This window comes from Anguilla anguilla, chromosome 4, assembly GCF_013347855.1.
Source record: "Anguilla anguilla isolate fAngAng1 chromosome 4, fAngAng1.pri, whole genome shotgun sequence".
NCBI classification, from domain to species: Eukaryota; Metazoa; Chordata; class Actinopteri; order Anguilliformes; family Anguillidae; genus Anguilla; species Anguilla anguilla.
Genome location: NC_049204.1, coordinates 39706540 through 39724253, shown reverse-complemented (window position 1 = coordinate 39724253; position 17714 = coordinate 39706540). Strand labels below are relative to the sequence as shown.

Sequence of the window (17714 nt, the reverse complement as noted above, 5' to 3'; positions counted from 1 at the left end):
ATCGGTGAAGTGTGACCTCTCCGTCAGAGATCTGGGGCAGATCACTCCTGGCCAGTGCCGATGTCCCTCAGCTTGGTGTATTCCTATAGAAGGCTTTCGTCCAAAACCAAAACGTCTTTAAAAATCTCTCATTGCGGTTATTTTTGTCCTGTTGACACGGCATAAATCAATTGTTGTGTAAAGGTGACGTTGTTTGCCCCAACACGCTAAAGAAACACTGGCGTTATTGCTTGCCCCAACACTGCCCCAAAGAACCTCAACCAATATCAATGCAGGAATTGGGTGTTTATTAGAATATTGCATCAAGGCATGTGTCACCGCTACGACATTTCCTGAGTGTGTACCCCTTAACACAAACTTCCAGAGCTTGTGAATATTCTGTTATATTAATGAGATTCTGATGCAGACCTTAACATAAGCTATGCTTTGCTTTCCGTACATTTGAATCACTTCAACAAGTTCAATTCTAATGTGAAAAATGAACACGTCAAAAACTGACATGTTGACATCTTCATTCTATGTGTCTAAAGATGTGCAGTTTTCCCCTGTTTACACGACAATTTGTTCCATGTCAACATGTAAAAAATCACCATAATGAGACATATTTTTAAAGAGGTTTTGGTACCGTTGGCTTTCCAGGCAGCGTGAGAGTTTGCTGGTAGCAGTGGCTCTGTAAACCATCTGTACTACCCCGGCAGCCTGCCCCTGGCCCAGGTCCGTCTTGCCTGCAGGTTCACAGCTGAAAGGGAACCCTTCCTGTTCCCGCGAGTGACTGTGCACGGGAAAGAAACCGAGCGGCATCTCATCTCTAGAAAATTCACCAGAAAATCTCCCATTTTTGCATTTTCATGCCCAAGAAAATTATGCTAATAAATGATTGCGGCCGCTTGCATCATTCGGAGATGCTCATTGCTGAGCCGGGGGACACTGAGAAGCCCAATGACTTGCAATGCAGCAGCGCGTAAGTGAAGCGGCTCCCCCTGCGTCTCCCCTGAGCTCAACGCACGTCGCCGCAGCGCGAGTGGAACGAGTGAGAATGTTTCCCTGTTTGCTTTTGCTGTTCCTCGGGAGCGAGTTCTCTCCTTGTGTCCTTAAGGACCAGCGCCTGTAATTAATCACCTAGCAGCTGTGTAAGCCTGGTACGCTTTTTTAAATGGCACTGTGAGAATGTTGAGCATTGGCTCCATTGTAGTGGGAGTAACATGTAGGAGCTACTTCCCTTTGTATGGCCGTGGTCCTTACATTCTGTCATTAGCTTCAGAAGAGCAGCGGGACGGGACAGAATCAGTCTTCTCAAAATGATTAACCACAATTTGTCCTTTTGGGAAACAGCCCAACAGTGCCCCCCTCAGCTTGTGTCATTACATTGCATAACATTACTAGCATTTGGCAGACGCTCTTATCAAGAGAAGTCAAGTGCGTAAATCTGGGTTAAGAGCGACAGAGCTACAGGTTGGAGGCAAAAACAAATGTGAAAACCTAGGGTTGACTGTAAACTATTTAAGCTTGTTCAAGAAAAATACAAGAGATTTACACAATAGCAAGATTTACAACTTAGTAAAATAATAAATTTGCAACACAAAAATATCAATAATACATAATGTTGCAACAAAATAGAAGTGCAATCAAAATCATCAGTTTCAGTAGCATAGCTATTGACAGAAGAACAGCTAGAGAGGGTTTGGGGAGCCCGAGGTGTGATAGGAACTGTCATAATTTCAGGATTCTTGATTTCCGTGTCAAGCTAGGCCCACAGAATCAAGATCAAACAGTAGGCCATCCTTTGTGTAAAAAGTGGGCAGAAACATTGACACCTAGTGGTGGGAAAACTAGACCAGCGCGACACACTGACACCTGCTGATCCATTTTTCTCTGTACTAAAACATTAGTAGGTAATGAGAAGGAACAGTATTGTGTAATATTATTCTTTTGGAGAAGGCTTATATTTATATTATGTAAACTGTGTGTTTGGGTGGTGTTGGAGACATGTAAACCTTTTCTTGTGGTGGTGTTAAATGCTTATTGATTAGGTGTAGCAGAAGTGTAAAGTGGGTTTTGATGGAATATGGAGTGTTATGTAAGTGTGTATTATGATGCAATAGAGTTGTTATAATGTGTGCATTGTGGTGGTGTAGCGGAAGAGAAAAAGGGCATTTGATGGAGTAGGGGAGATATAACTCCTGCATTGTCGTTATACAGGGGATGTGAACATCATCAAGCATTTGTTGTGATGGACTAGGGGAGGTGTAAAGTGTGTGATGTAAAGCATGTTTTTGATGTATAGTGCTCTTCACCAGTACTACACAGACTTTAAACCAGTGTTGCCCAATCATGCGCCATGGAGAGCCGAGGGTATGCAGGTTTTTATTCCATTCGATCGCTACATCTGATGATTTCACTAATTAACACACCTTCAACCAGAAAGAAAAACTAAGTGAAATCAGCAGTATGCTGATTGGCAGATTGCTTGGAATGAAAACTCTTGGCTCTCCATGTCTCATGATTGGGCAACACTGATTTAAAGTCTGTGTAGTGGTGGTGAGAGAATAATTAAAGGACATGTTGTGTAGAGGAGATATCAAGTGTGTGAAGTGATGGTGTAGAGGAGGTCAAATTCATCAAGCATGCCTTTGTGATTGTGTAGAGGAGGTGTAAAGCCGGTGTTGTGATGGTGTGGAGGAGGTGTAAAGCCTGTGTTGTGATGGTGTGGAGGAGGTGTAAAGCCTGTGTTGTGATTGTATAGAGGAGGTGTGAAGCCTGTGTTGTGATGTGTAGAGGAGGTGTAAAGCCTGTGTTGTGATGGTATAGAGGAGGTGTGAAGCCTGTGTTGTGATGTGTAGAGGAGGTGTAAAACCTGTGTTGTGATGTGTAGAGGTGTAAAGCCTGTATTGTGATGGTGTAGAGGAGGTGTAAAGCCTGTGTTTTGTTGGTGTAGAGGAGGTGTTAGGTCTGTGTTGTGTTGGTGTAGAGCAGTGTTTCTCAACCCTGGACCTGGGGACCCACTGCCCTGCATGTTTTAGATGTTTCCCTGCTCCAACACACCTGATTCAAGTGAATGGGTTGTTATCAGGCTTCTGCAGAGCTTGGTGATGACCCATTCATTTGAATTAGGTGTGTTGGAGCAGGGAGACATCTAAAACATGCAGGGCAGTGGGTCCCTAGGACCAGGGTTGAGAAACACTTGTGTAGAGTAGGTGTAAAGCCTGTGTTGTGATGTGTAAAGGAGTTGTAAAGCCTGTGTTGTGACAGTGTAGAGGAGTTGTAAAACCTGTGTTGTGATGTGTAGAGGTGTAAAGCCTGTGTTGTGATGGTATGGAGGAGGTGTAAAGCCTGTGTTGTGATATGTAGAGGAGGTGTAAAGCCTGCGTTGTGAGGGTATGGAGGAGGTGTAATGCATGTGTTGTGATGTGTAGAGGAGGTGTAAAGCCTGTGCTGTGATGGTATGGAGGAGGTGTAAAGCCTGTGTTGTGATGTGTAGAGGAGGTGTAAAGCCTGTGCTGTGATGGTATGGAGGAGATGTAAAGCCTGTGTTGTGATGGAACCCTCTGCTCCTTCCTGCAGCAGCAGCGTCGGGAGCGGGAGCTGAGGAAGCAGCAGGAGCGGGAGCAGCGCCGGCGATATGAAGAGATGGAGCAGCTCAGGAGGGAGGAGGAGAGGAGGCAGGCAGAGCGTGAGCAGGTGCACAAACTCTCATGTACAGTGAAAACATATAGTGCTTTCTTTCTCTCTCTCTTTCTCTCACACATGCACAGGGACACACACACACATACTCAAACACTCACAAACGCAGACTCCTATAATTCACATTTTGAAATGATTTGCACAGTACTTCACTGTTTTCTTTATTGGGACAGTGTTTAACTATGCAAAACAAATACAGCCAGCTAGTAAATGGTTTTATTTTATTTTACCCATTTTGCCACAGGGAATAATCAGTCTTAATAATACAATATTCTTTAACAACATCTTGTATCTTCCTCTTAAGACCTGGTACAGATACATTAATCATAACAGTGGCGGTTCAACCCCCCCCCCCCCCCCCCAACCCACACCCCCCTAACTACCACACACTGTCATACCCACACAGAAGATTAACACTACCTTTGCATTGTGCAAAGTGGCTCTGTTCTTTATTGCTCCAGAACTTCAAGATTCAAGCAATTTAAATGTCTTGACATAAAGCATATGAAAATATAATTAAATATGAATTATTAAAATTCTATAAGTATAAATATAAGAAAACATAAATAATAAATAAATATTAATAAACAAATCAATGTAAAAGGAAAACCTTTCAGAAAGTACAAGTTGTACCTTCAAAAAAAAGAAGAAGCTAAAGGCCAATGCAACAATGGGAATGTGCCAAAGCAAATGTAAAAAGGAAACGTGCTGCAAATTCTGAAACATCGCAAATTCAAGAACACTTATGATACAAATATGATAATAAACGCAGCAGAGAATTGATGGCGGGGCGCATGCACTCACCAAAGCTGTACGTGCCTTTATTGTCTATGCCTTGTACTGAATCAGAAAAAAATGTAGTTGTTTATTTGCACAACCTTTTTATTTACATCCTGTGTGAACCATCCACTGAAGTCCAATTCACACCTAACAAAACTAAACTAAAAATATTGTAAGGAATCATGGGCAGCAATTTTGGATGAAGTTCCCCTTCAAAAACAAGTGTCATGGAAATATGACTGCAGCACTCTCTAGTGTGAGAAAAACAATCTGGTTTGTGGGTATATGAATTCTGGTATTTTAAAATTGGTTATGATTTGAGGTCATGGATATTTCCTTCACTATATACAATGTAAATGAGAAGCAAGGGGTTTGTGTATATGACCATTACCGTGTAAGTGAATACGGAACAAAGTCCATTGATATAACTGTTACCCTGTATAAAGTGAATGAGAGGGTTTCTTGCTATGATTGTTCCCTTGGATGAAGTGAATAAGGTTTGCTGACATGACCATTACTGAGTTTCTCTGAAGGCATCATGGGGTCGTTGGAGGGTCAGACTTGTATACACAGGCATAGCTTTAATCTCTTACTCACACACACACACACACTCGCACACGCTTACTAAGGGCGGGCATGCCCTCTCCCCACATACAGATGAAGTGAGATGACGTGAGGCACAGTGCGTGCAGAGTGAGTGACCTCTAGAGCTACTCAGGGCTGCTTGTCTGAAAAATAGTCCAAACCTCAAAGGAACCAACTTCCCACAGCACGACAACCGGTCGTTAAGTCTGTGGTGGCCCTGGAGGTGCTATGCGGAGGTCCATGGCGACAGTCCGGGTCTCTGCTGTGATAGGTCCTGTCCCTGCCCTATGACTGCCTTTCTTCTCTGCAGGAAGTAACAGCGAGAGTATGGTGGCTGATTTGACCCAGCCACCTGTGACTTCTTTTATTTCCGCTGGGCACGTTGGCTCAGAGGCTAACGCTTTGCTTTTTTTCCAGTTTGCGGTTCTCTCTCTTGCTATCTGTCACTCTCTCCTTTGTCTTTTTCTTTCTCATTCTCATCCGGCACAGCCTGTCTCGATGGCTCTCACTTCGGTAGCTGGAAATCATATGACTTTGGTTTCTGCTTGTCTGTCTATTTCTCTCTTCTCTGTCTTCCTTCTCTCTCTCCCATCTGTCTCTCTCTGTCTCGCACTCTTTTGTTTCTCTCCTCTCTCCTGTCTCCCGTCTCTATCTCTCTCTTTCTCTCTTTTTCTCCCTCTCTCTTGGGGTGGGTAGAGCAGTGTCAGTGTGGGTGACTGTGTTCTCCTCTCCCTCACGCTGGCCGGGTGGTGTAGGAGTATATCAGGAGACAGTTGGAGGAGGAGCAGAGGCAGCTGGAGATCCTGCAGCAGCAGCTCCTCCAGGAGCAGGCTCTTCTTCTGGTAAAGGAGTGGGGCCCCTGCTCCTCCCCTGGACCCACCTCCACCCTCCATAGTCAACCCCCGCCCCTGCCCCTGTAACCCCTGTGCCTACCTGTGATGTGACCCCCGCACCCCCCCACTTCATCGTACCTATATGAGCCCTGACATGGGCGTGTCTACTTGGCAAGAGGGAGACGTGGCAAAGGCAAACGTCCTGCTGTTCATCCCACCAATCGTCGTACCGATGGTTTTTTACGATTTATAAGTTTGTTTATCGGTTTTTTTATTTACCGATTGATTAACTGAGGATGTCATAAAGCTGAGGCCAGGGAACATCCAGTAAAAAAGAGCACCTGTTTTCATTTTCACATTTACGCGAGTGCACAGTTTGTGTACGTGCGTGCCCATATGTACTTTATTAACATATATCTGTGCATTTTTATTTTATTTGGGGACTGCCACCTGGCGCCTGCTGCCCCTTGTTAAATGTATCCAGTCGTATGGCACACCATGTTTGTCAATGCGAATGCTGAATTAATGACCACACACTCTGCATTTCTACATTGATTCAGTGCGTAGACATGCTTTATGTTCGGCAGGGTTTTCAGCAGAGGGTATGTGGTCCCCTGCGGGTTTTGACTGTACTGCAGGGGGGTCCCTGGCCAGACTTTATATGCAATGACTATATATAGATTTGGGAAAATATTTCGGTTTTTAAAAAACAATTTTATATGACACTTTTTAACTAATGGTAGGCACCCAGGGGGTGCCCACTATAAGAAAAAGAATGTCATATATTTTGTTTTATAATATTTTTTTAGTGTAGGTAGGGGTCCCTGGACCAGGAAAGGTTGAAAACCCCAAATGTTTGGGACTCTGCTCATGCCAGAGAGTGAATCACAGAATTCACAGAACCCTAACCCCTCAGGGAGAACTCTGATTGGAGGGCCCTTAACCTGTTACCCATGCTGGATGCCCTCTATGCCGCACCCTGTGTCAGGGGCAGGAGGGGATAGGAGAGTGTGAGGAGCACCTGTAGTGTCATTGGTGGTGGATAGATTTTTTTGTTTTATTTAAATAATAAGAATACACTTTATTTATATAGCGCTTTTTCAAGTGCTCAAAGCCACTTTACATCAAAATCGAAAGACAAGTATAAAAAGTACAGTGTCAGTGGACATAACAGAGGAACCTCACCTTGAAAAGGGTGATGAAGTGAATGTGCAGAGATTGGGAAATTATGCCCCCGATGCTGTGAACATTCAGTTGGCCCTTCAAAAGAGAGACACCAGAAAACCCGTAGTACAGTACTCCGTTGTGTTTACAAATAAAGACCTCTAGCATTTTAAAATGAAAATGACAAAAAAGTAGCCATTTTGAGAGATGTTTTTATTTTACTATTCTCTGAATGTTGAGTTAACATTTATTTTTCCAGTGGAGCTGGTGAGAGTACATAAAATAAAATAAATCCAGGAGTCCCATGACTGTGAATCAGAAAGATAAGCTGATTTATCCCTCTGTCGGGTCTCTTGGCCTCAGAAGAAGCTGGCCGGCTGTCAGAAGCCAGTCTAAATCATCCTCTGAAACGGTTACGAATATGCCACCTCTCTCCCTCGCCCCGTCCATCCAATAACAAGCAGGACGGAGGACGGTTTACGGCCAGCCGACAGCAGAACATAAAACACGTTCAATCCAACCAGAGCCGTTTTGGTGAAGAACGAGCCTGGCTCTGGCAGTATATTACCATGTAGCGCCTGTCTTTTCTCTGACCCCCATCCTCAAACTCCCCCCACCCAACCGCAAATCTCAGAGACCGAGGCCGGGAGTTTTATTTCACTCATCCGCCCATAGGCACAGTGAATGGATCACAGCTCATATACAATATGACCAAAATATCTGGACACCCCTTAGTCTGGGGCTGTTTTTTCATGGTTTTGGGCTAGGCCCCTTATTTCCAGTGAACGGAAATCTTAATGCAACGACATTGTAGACGATTCTGTGCTTCCCCAACAGTTTGGAGATGGCCCTTTCCTTTTCAGCATGACAATGCATCCAGGCGCACAGCAAGGTCCATATAGAAATGGTTTTGTCAAGATGGTGTGGAAGAACTTGACCGGCCTGCACAAAGCCCTAACCTCAACCCCATCCAACACCTTTGGGATCAGTTGGAAAGCCAACTGTGAGCCAGGCCTAATCCCCCAATCAGTGTCCGACTTCACTAATGCTCTTCTGGCTGAATAGAAGCAAATCCCTGCCACAATGCTCCAACATTTGGTATAAAGCCTTCCCAGAAGATTGGAGGTTGTTATAGCAGCAAAAGGTGGACCAACTCCATATCAATGGCCATACTTTTGGATGAGATGTTGGATGTCAGGTGTCCACATACTTTTGGCCATCTAGTGTATGTTCCTGACAGACTGCGCAGCTCTTTTTTGGTTCCCGGTTGAAATTTCATTGAGGTTCGTACAGCACTGTGCTGGCAGGCCAGGATAGCAGCCCTGCCCGCGACACAACCATTTCTCAGTGGAGTTATGTAACCCGCACCCCTACCAAGAGCACATATGTTCCTGTTGTCCCCAAACCCCCACCCATTTTTTTATTAAATATCATCTGGTCGCATTGGCCTCTGACGTGAGGATTAGATGATACTTCTACACGGTCCAATGACATAAAGACGCAAAGCAAATGGGACAGCCCTGCCCACCTTTAGTGTGCTGGCTCCTGGCCCTCTTCCTCTGCATATGCCTGTCATTTCCTCCCTGCAAACTCTGCTCGTGCTTCATTGTGTTTCATGTTGCATGTTCATGTGTCTTTCAGGGTGACTCAATGTGCTTTTCACATGTGATAGAACACTGATCTTCCTCCTCCTCTGTGTTTGTATGTGTGTGGATGTATTTGTGTGTGCGTGCCCGCATGTGTGTGTGTGTGCACATATGTATGTGTGTATGTGTGCATGCATGTGTGTGTATGTGTCTGTGTCTGTGTGTGTGTGCATGCATGTGTGTGTGTATGCGTGTGTGTGTCCGTGTGTGTCTGTGCGTACGTGTGTGCCTGTGTGTGTTTGTGTGTGTGTGTATGTGTGTGTGTGTATGTGTGTGTGTGTGTGTGTGTGTGTATGTGTGTGTGTGTGTGTGTGTGTGTGTACAGGAGTACAAGCGGAAGCAACTGGAGGAGCAGAGGCAGGCTGAGCGGCTCCAGAGGCAGCTCCAGCAGGAGAGGGCCTACCTGGTCTCCCTCCAGCAGCAGCAGCAGCAAGACTCCCGGTCCAGCGACAAGAAGCTCTACCACTACAAGGACTCCGTCAACCCCAATGACAAACCCGCCTGGGCCAAAGAGGTATGACTGCCCCCGCCCACACCCCCATCATGTGCACTTAGGGGCTCCTGCAGGAAAAGGACCACAATCCCCAAATCTCTGTCTGGCCCGGTGGAGCAGAGTCCCGGAGGGACAAACGTCCCCAAGGAGACACTTACATGGGACCACGGGCGGCCCCTTCTGCTGTGTTCATTTTTTATAATTTCTGTCAGACTGACTGTTGACTTTGTTTTTTTCAGCATTGGAGATCCTAATTAGATGGCTGACATAGCTCAGATAGTGTCAGAGTGTCTGTGTTTTTTGGGTTTGGGGTGTTGGCTGTTGAGGTGGGAGTATACTTGATAAGAAGGCAAAGTCAGCCCAAATCGAACCAGAGCCGAACAGTTCAGACTTTTAGCTGCTTGTTTAGTGACACTCCACACCAATGGGGGAGGGCGCAGATTCAGATTCTGCGATAGTGTTAACCACAGGAAACACAGAAGTGAGAACGTTTGCCGCACCAAACACAGAAAATAATTTTTTTGTGCTCCAGTAACGGAGCACAAACTTTGACAGATGGACGTCAGCGATTTCAAAGTTGTTGTAGATTATTTAGGGCTGCAACAAATGAAAATAAGAAAGGAGATCCTATGTTTGTCTGCACGATCAGACAAGGAGGCAGGACGCAGCCCACACAGCCACCCATGTTTCTGACCAATTGCAGGCAATCTCCGAATTTGCGTCGGTGTGCGGACATCTCAGCTAGTTTGACCAGCAGGGATGTGCACACTGTGGTGGACAAGGTTGATGCAGAGTTTAGATTTCTCCACAAATGCATCATTTAGTTTGTATGAACAAGCCCAGAGTTTGTTTCTGAAGCAAATATACTCCCACTTTACCCAGCGAGAGTCAGAACAGCACTCTGCACAGATCTTCAGGATGGGGGTGTGTCTTTTAGAAGTACATTTCCTTTTCCTGTTTTTTAGCTTGCGGCGAACTTGACGCTGATGGCAACCCTCCCGTGTTTAACCGTGCAGCTTCGTCTAACAGCCCGACCCCGGTGTTGACCACTTTGTTTAACTCTTTCTGTGGTCCCATTTTTCAGGTCATGCAAAGGTCCAAAAGTAACTCTCCCCGCATCCCGCCTCGACAGCACCACTCCTTCAGCCACGGGGAGGCCCGTCCCACCCGCTTCCTCCGCCTCCCCGACCACGCCCCCTATCACCAGTCCTCCACCCCCCCTAACCCACCCCCTCGCAGCAGGGAGGAGGCCATAGAGCAGCTGCGGAGACCCTCCCAGAACATACCCAAAATTAGGGTGTGGAGTGAGCTGGACCTCCTGGACCTTGCCCAGGACATTAACGATCATGTTCGTGACTTGAAGGCCCAGCGGTCCGGGGCGGGGCACCGTGGGCGCAGCCCCGGCCGGGACCACCGAGCGGTTAGTCAGGAGCTCCAGCCTAGGGCCAGTGTCCTCTCCCTGTCTCCCACCTGCATGCCACTGAGCAGTGCTTTACGTGAATGTCTGGGCTGGTATACCTAAAGCACCTCTGAGTAAGGCTACTGAACTTTGATCAGTTTTCCATCCACATATGATTACCTTGTTCACTGTGAGCTAAAAGTAAAAACTGATCCTAGATCAGCACACTTTCTATGAGATGTTTTATTCATATAGGCCCAGAGAAAGGGTACTAATGGTAAATCATAAGCATGCCACAGCTCTTTGCCTGGGGACTAATTGGGGACTCTTTTCATTTTTTCTTGCCAACCAAACAGCCAATTGTGTCCTTTGCTAAAGGACCCCTCATCTGAAGAGAGATTTGCAGGCAGGCAGGATCACCACCTTGACATGGACCATTGGGGGTCTTGTACTACATACGGGTTTAGTGAGCTGGGTATAGCAGCTAACATAGTGCATAGTGCCAACATTTTTGTGGCTGTACATAGAGCAGATAAAATTCCTCCCCACCCATTTTCCCGAAGCCCCTGTGCCAGCGATGACCTCACCTGCCCGTTTACATCAGCTCTCTACCTCGCAGCCTAGTCACCTGGAAAAACCCAGCGACCAACCAGATTACTTCTGCTCTGTCAACTCCCATATGGTCCTGCCATTAGTCCACCCTGCTCTGGCACCAGAGCAGCCACATCGCCCCCCCGCCTCCCCCCCAAAAGAACAATGAGTAAATGACCCAAGTCAGGCAGTCAATGAGGGAGTGTTGGCCCGCCCCTTTAACTTATGCCTAAGACTTTCGGTTCACACTGACAACCCTGTTAATTCTGACTGGTGTTGTTTGGATAGCAGGGGAGCAGTGTGCTTCATACTCATCCATCAAGCCCCCCCTCTCCTTCCTACTTTCCATAGAATTATAAAAATTACTGGTATTTACTGTTAATTCTGTTTATTCTCTCAGCAGGGGTTAATTTTCTGATGTACACTTGCGGCTTACAAACCTCCTCCCCCACCTATCGTGGGTCGATAACTTCATTTCTCTTACCAGCAGACTGGGGACGAGGGAGGACTTCACACAAGGGAGAAAGCGGGTTTTGGGGTGCAGACATGGTTCATTTTCAGTGGGAAGACTACTGACCTGAAATCAGTCATTAGTTACACTGGCAGGATGTTTCAATTACATTGCTTTTTATTACATTAGTTTGCATTACACTACATTGCATTTAACTTACCTAGACCAGCTTACAATGAAAGATAACATCCATCTGAGTTATAACAGCAATAGTGCCAGACCTGGCAAGGGCATTCTCAAACCTGTGAGTTTATACGCATCATCACTGAAGCACTAGTGCAAGTTAACTATGCTAATCAAGAACCAAGATACTAATTCTGAACGCATTCAGAAACACAGAATACATCTGTAGCCCACAGAAACACAGAGCCATAAAAATACCATAATGTGTCGCACACACCCAAAACCCGTTTCGCCCCGTCACGCACCCCTCGCTCGTCCCCTAACTCTTAACTGGGCTGTTCTTTCCCCTTTCCAGGTGCTTATAGAAGGGTGGCAGGGGACTCTAACTGGTATCTGCATGAGCCGCTGGGCCGACATGCAATTACTGGCTGCCGCTGACTGTAGCTTCTTTTCCTTCTGGAGGGACTTTGGTGTGGGTGCATGGATTCCCCCCTCCTCTTCTTTAGAATTATTGATTTTATCTTTTCCTAACATGTTGCATTTATTTTTCATGACACATCATCCCTGTTTCCTTTAGGTCTTTAAGGGTTTTTTTTAACGTGGCCTTCACTAACAGATGAATTAATGGTTTCTCCGATGTGTTCATGCATTACTTGCACTGTAGGTCCATTTTGTGCATACTGTGAAACTAAGCTCAATGGATGCAATGTATTAAAATCTTGTAATTTGCTATATAATTATTTTTCCTGTACAGGCTGTTGTTTATTTTTTTTTAATGATATAGAAGTACTGGGAGATTAGAAGCTGAGGGAAGATTTGGCGGGGGGAGCTGGGAAACGGGCAGCGCCTGCTCGCCGTGACGTGTGTTCCTCCCGGGGGGGTTGCAGGTGGAGGAGCGGTCCAAACTGAACCGCCAGAGCTCGCCGGCACTGCAGCACAAGGTGGCCAATCGAATTTCGGACCCCGCCCTGCCGCCCCGCTCCGAGTCCTTCAGCAGTGGTGGCATCCAGCCCGCCAGGACCCCACCCATGCACCGGGCTGTGGAGCCCCAGGTACGGCCCCTCGGCACATAGCCCCGCCCCGTTCTCACTTTGGCCCCTCCTACATGCTCTTGTCCTCTCCTGAGGCCGCGCCATCTCGCGCCTGGCCCAGCTGTAGCTGTGTTGGGGACGTTGTCAGTGGTGTCGTGAGAGTTTGACGTCTCCGCTACGACATTGCACAAGTATTGGCATCACCTTGTTGGAGTGGCCTTAGCAAGGAGAATCAGAGAATATCCTTTTTTTGTATTCTGCCTTAATTTTATTATTTTTTCCTTTATTGTGTTTCTCTGTTTTGCTGACTGTCTGAAAGTTGCTGATGCTCTTGTATTGGGCACTGCAGTTTTAATTTATCAGCCCGCTGTCACAGTCTGTCAAACCGGGGCGGGCCCAGCTCTGATACGCTCCCCGGGAACATGTCCCCCTCAGATGGCCCACCTGGTCCCAGTGAAGTCCCACAGCTCCTCCATGACGGGGTCCCAGTCCCTCCACGACCAGTCCGCCAAGGGCGTGTCCGCCTTCCAGGAAGGCCTGGTCTCCCAGCGACCCGAGATGCCGCGGCAGAACTCGGACCCCACCTCCGAGACTCCCCCGCTGCCCCCCCGCATCGCCAGCCGCGAGGACAAGTTCGACCGCACCTCCTGGCTGAGGGAGGAGGACATCCCGCCAAAGGTGCGGCCATCTCTGGTGGGATGCCAAGTTGCAATTCAAACTGCGCGGGATGATGTAAAATGTAAAATGTCAACAAACATTTAACAAAGTTGAGATTACCACCCAGTAAGCAAACGGTTTTGATCCAGGTATTGGAATGTGCTCGTCCCCATGCTGGCGAACATGTAGGAAGCAGAATAATGGAAACATTATTAATGGAAACCTGGGAAAATGAGGGACTGCTGTTGTATGCTAGGCAGAGGCTACCTCACAGGTTTTGCGCATCCATTAATCAAGAAAATAACATCCTGGCTGGGTAAGGTCGTGAATAACAATGCTGGACGGGCCTGGCTGCCAATAATAATGGCTGCTACGGCCTGAAGAGGTGACTTCAGGAACATTGAAAGAGTGGCGATTGATGTTGCGACTTGCTGGTGCTTCACAAGGAGTGGTGCTGGTGTCTTAGGTGCCGTGAGGATGAAACTCCCAGGGAAAGATGACATCAGCAAAGGGAAGCAGTGGCCATAAGGACATTGTGATGAATTAATTGTCCATTGTCGATAGTTTGTGATATCCATGAATTAATTTACAGCGTAAGGCAAAATAGAATAAACCAATCAAAATTCGACCTGGGGAAGGGGAATTTTCATGAAAATGGTGATGGCACAAGACAATATTTTATATATGTACAGTACTCCTTGGAAAAGCAGTGACTTTTGGGGAGTTCTGTAGGCACACCTGTACGTGTGTGTGTGTGTGTGTGTGTGCGCGTGCGCGTGTGTACTCTCTTGTGTGTAATTAGGGTGCTGACTTGGGTACTTTATGTTCCACAGGTTCCACAGAGGACCACCTCCATCTCCCCGGCCCTTGTGAGGAAGAACTCTCCTGGGAATGGAGCTGGAGGCCTGGGGCCCAGAACCGGGTCCCAGCTGATCCGGGCCAGGTACCAAGCCCAGCTCCTTCGCCGACACAATCTTACCACCTCATCACAACTCCTTCCCTTAGACACGTGCCGGTCTGCTCAGCCCAATCACACAGCCAGCCAGCCTCATAAATCTCATTTCCCCTTCACTCATTTTGACATTTGGTTTTTATTATTATGTCAGCTGTCAGCTCACGGACAAGACTGTTTACTCGCAGGCTCACTGGCTGGGCAGAACTGTTCTTTTAACTTTCAATTTACTGGAATGGGTGGCTAGGGGGGAGGCGGAAGGAGGATTAATGACAGAGAAAATTAAAAATCGATCGATAAGCACGAGGCATTTGAAATGTCAAACTGAAAGGATGATTTTCTCTGAAGTTCAGAGGACACTGAAATTATGGCAGTTTTGGGCTGTGGAGCATCAGATTGGTCCATGTGGGCCTATTACAACGGACAATGTAATACCACTGGATGATGTATTAACTTGTCATAATGTAATAACTTCAACTGATAATATAGTGAAACCAGATAAGGTAATAAATTGCTGGATAATGTAATAAACCAGATGAATGGATAACGTAATAACTTATTCCAGATAATGTAACAACTTCAGTGAATGTGGTGATAACTAACCAAAATCACTATTTATGTATTCTCTAATTCACTTTAAGTGTGCACGCACACACACACACAAGATCATGCAGGCTCACAGAGATACACATCAAGATTCCAATCTAGCTGTTTATAGAGAAGCCAAGTTATATCCGCAAAATAGTACTTCTGAGTAAATACCCACAAAACATTTATAATACATCTTTAAAAACAGTCCAAGTTGCGGCTAAACTTTGTGTTGCACAGAAACTAACCAAACCATATCCCAAAACTGTGCTGCCCATGTTTTCTTACATTCATTCTAGTTACTTGGCTCTGTTTCTTCATCTAGCCATCTCAAGTGAATGTGATCTGTATGTGGGAGCTTGCAAGGTTTCTGTCATTAAGTCTGGAGTGCTTTTTCTAATGTATGCAATGTATATACTGTTTCAACTCCCGAATGTCCTTCAACTTTTTTTCCCTCGTAAAGCACATACAGATTTTGGCCAATAAGGTAAAAACACATGGGTAAGTTGGGAACCCAAAGTGTATTCAAAGTTAAGCCTGATAACATTCCAGTATGCTCAGGGACAAAACACAAAATGCTGTGCAGGCCTGATTGTCTATAAGTAAGCCTTGCATGGCTAGAAGTCATACATTTTAAAGAGGGGCAATTGTTGGGGCACGTTTTGGCAGGAGCTGCAGTGATGAAGACAGCTGATGTTTCACTGGAAACTAAGGTGATGTCAGCATGGAAGACATTATTAACAAAGGGTTACTGTGGTTGGAACAACATATCCCTGTATCACAATGCCATGTATTAGTTTCAGGTGCTAAGGCAAGCTGTTCTAAATCAATTGACTCCAAATATTAATAAAGGGTGTGAGCAGGCAGTTTCATAAAGAACAGTCAAAAATGTCCTACAGAAGTCTACTGAGCAGGAACCATACAATGCACAAATCGATCATTACACCTGCCACTGTGCGTTTGTGAGTATAATGGTGCAAAGAGCACAGGCAATGGACTACTGAGCAGTGGAAGAATGTGATATGGTCAGATGAAGCCACAAACATTTCAGTTCCGAACAAACGCCAAAGGGTTTGTATCTCTGAGGAAGGCTAGTGTGCAGGGAACTAATAAGAAATCAGAGAAACAAAAGGTGTGTTATCGCTGCCGCAAATGCACTACTAATTACTGCAGTAAGGTCTTCATTAAGATTGTCTTTTCTTTATCTAAAGCCTGCACGCCAAACCTGGCTAGCAACATTCCCAGACCACTGAGTGCATATGCAATATCACAAAAACACCAGTGTTTTACTAAGCACCTATACTAAGCACAAACCAAAATACAGATCCTACAAAGGATGAGAGAATTCTAAAACCATAGAAAATGCTCTGACTTGAACTAGTAAAAAAAAAACAAGAGTTTTGGGCGTTGCAGTGAGCGGGGACAAGATCTGCAGTAATGCTGTTTCTCTGTGTTTTGTGGAAGTCATGAAATTCACAGTATGTGTGTTTATGTGACACTTAAAATTAATGAAACAGAACATAGGCTGTTGGTTGGTTAGTTCTTATATTATTTATTGAAGTTATTTCACTATTTCACTATTCATTGACAAAGTTGTTACCCACCTGATAAGCTAATAACCATTAGCAAGTGGAAAGTAAAAGTCCTGCCATGTGTTCCATGAACGCAACAAGCTGATTTGACAAATTAGTTCTACCTCCTGGATTAAGACTTGTACTAATTAGCAAATTCAGGTGATTGGAACAAAATACTGAGGGGAACTTTTACTCTCTGATCCTGGATTTTCTACCTCTGACCATTCAACAATCCATCAAATTTTCATCCATTAAACATGGTTTGCTGCTACATTATCTGGTTTTATTATATTACAAGTGCAAAAGTAATTACATTACCTGGTGTTACAGGGAACACTATACCTGTAATCAGTATGTGGTAATGATACTCTGTCTTTTTCATGTGGCAGAAATGAGACGTAAATACTTTATTATTATTTGTACAAATCATATTCAATATATTATTATAAAATTTATATTTTATATAATGTCACAGAGCCTGCAGTTAGCAGACATTGGCACCTTCTGTTTCTGCTTACCCCCTTGCTGACAGCTGCTCACCTGTGTGTTGCCACAGCAATCCGGACCTGCGCAAGATGGACCTCACCGTGGAAACGGCCCTCCAGAGGACAAGCAGTGGGAGCTCGTCCAGCTCTAGCACCCCCAGCTCCCAGGCTGGGTCCAGCGAGAGAAACCGGGTCAGAGGTGAGATGCAGGGTAGTGGCCACCGGAGGGCGCCATCTAGGGGCTTTCCACCCTGTGCTTGGGTACCCTACCCTCTCCCCTCTCCCGTTGCCAAAAATCAAACAGCAGGGTCGGGTACTGAGGCAGGAGTCCAGCACATACAGACAGAGGCAGAAGCTAAGTGTTCAGGTTGCTGGAATGATCCACATCAAGATCATAAATTGGTTTCTTGGTTTGGCATTTGAACGACTCAGTCAATGTGACGTGCAGTTTTATTTCCTCTCTTTAGTGTTCAGAAAGGACGGTCCCAGCACATTGAGTGAAATGGGGGAAAAAATCATGAATGGATATGGTTCATTTTTCCTGCTCAAAAACCTTGAGTGAATGCGTATCTCACAGCAGTGGGTCATTCTCAGCACTGAAAGAATTGTTGGTTCACACAG

General features: G+C 45.7%; 1 protein-coding gene across 9 annotated transcripts in view; it reads left to right on the top strand.

The window, feature by feature from the left end:
• Window positions 1–17714, top strand: part of LOC118225261 (TRAF2 and NCK-interacting protein kinase-like) — a 130516-nt gene that overhangs the window by 87584 nt on the left and 25218 nt on the right. For 2 of the 9 annotated variants that reach the window (XM_035413415.1, XM_035413418.1), the window contains exons 13-20: window positions 3562–3678; window positions 5802–5888; window positions 9015–9203; window positions 10267–10602; window positions 12694–12858; window positions 13273–13530; window positions 14328–14437; window positions 17165–17292. In XM_035413415.1, coding sequence (XP_035269306.1) covers window positions 3562–3678; window positions 5802–5888; window positions 9015–9203; window positions 10267–10602; window positions 12694–12858; window positions 13273–13530; window positions 14328–14437; window positions 17165–17292 — 1390 coding nt within the window. The remainder of the gene's footprint in view (window positions 1–3561; window positions 3679–5801; window positions 5889–9014; window positions 9204–10266; window positions 10603–12693; window positions 12859–13272; window positions 13531–14327; window positions 14438–17164; window positions 17293–17714) is intronic. The other 7 variants (XM_035413416.1, XM_035413424.1, XM_035413417.1 and 4 more) reach the window with 7 other exon arrangements.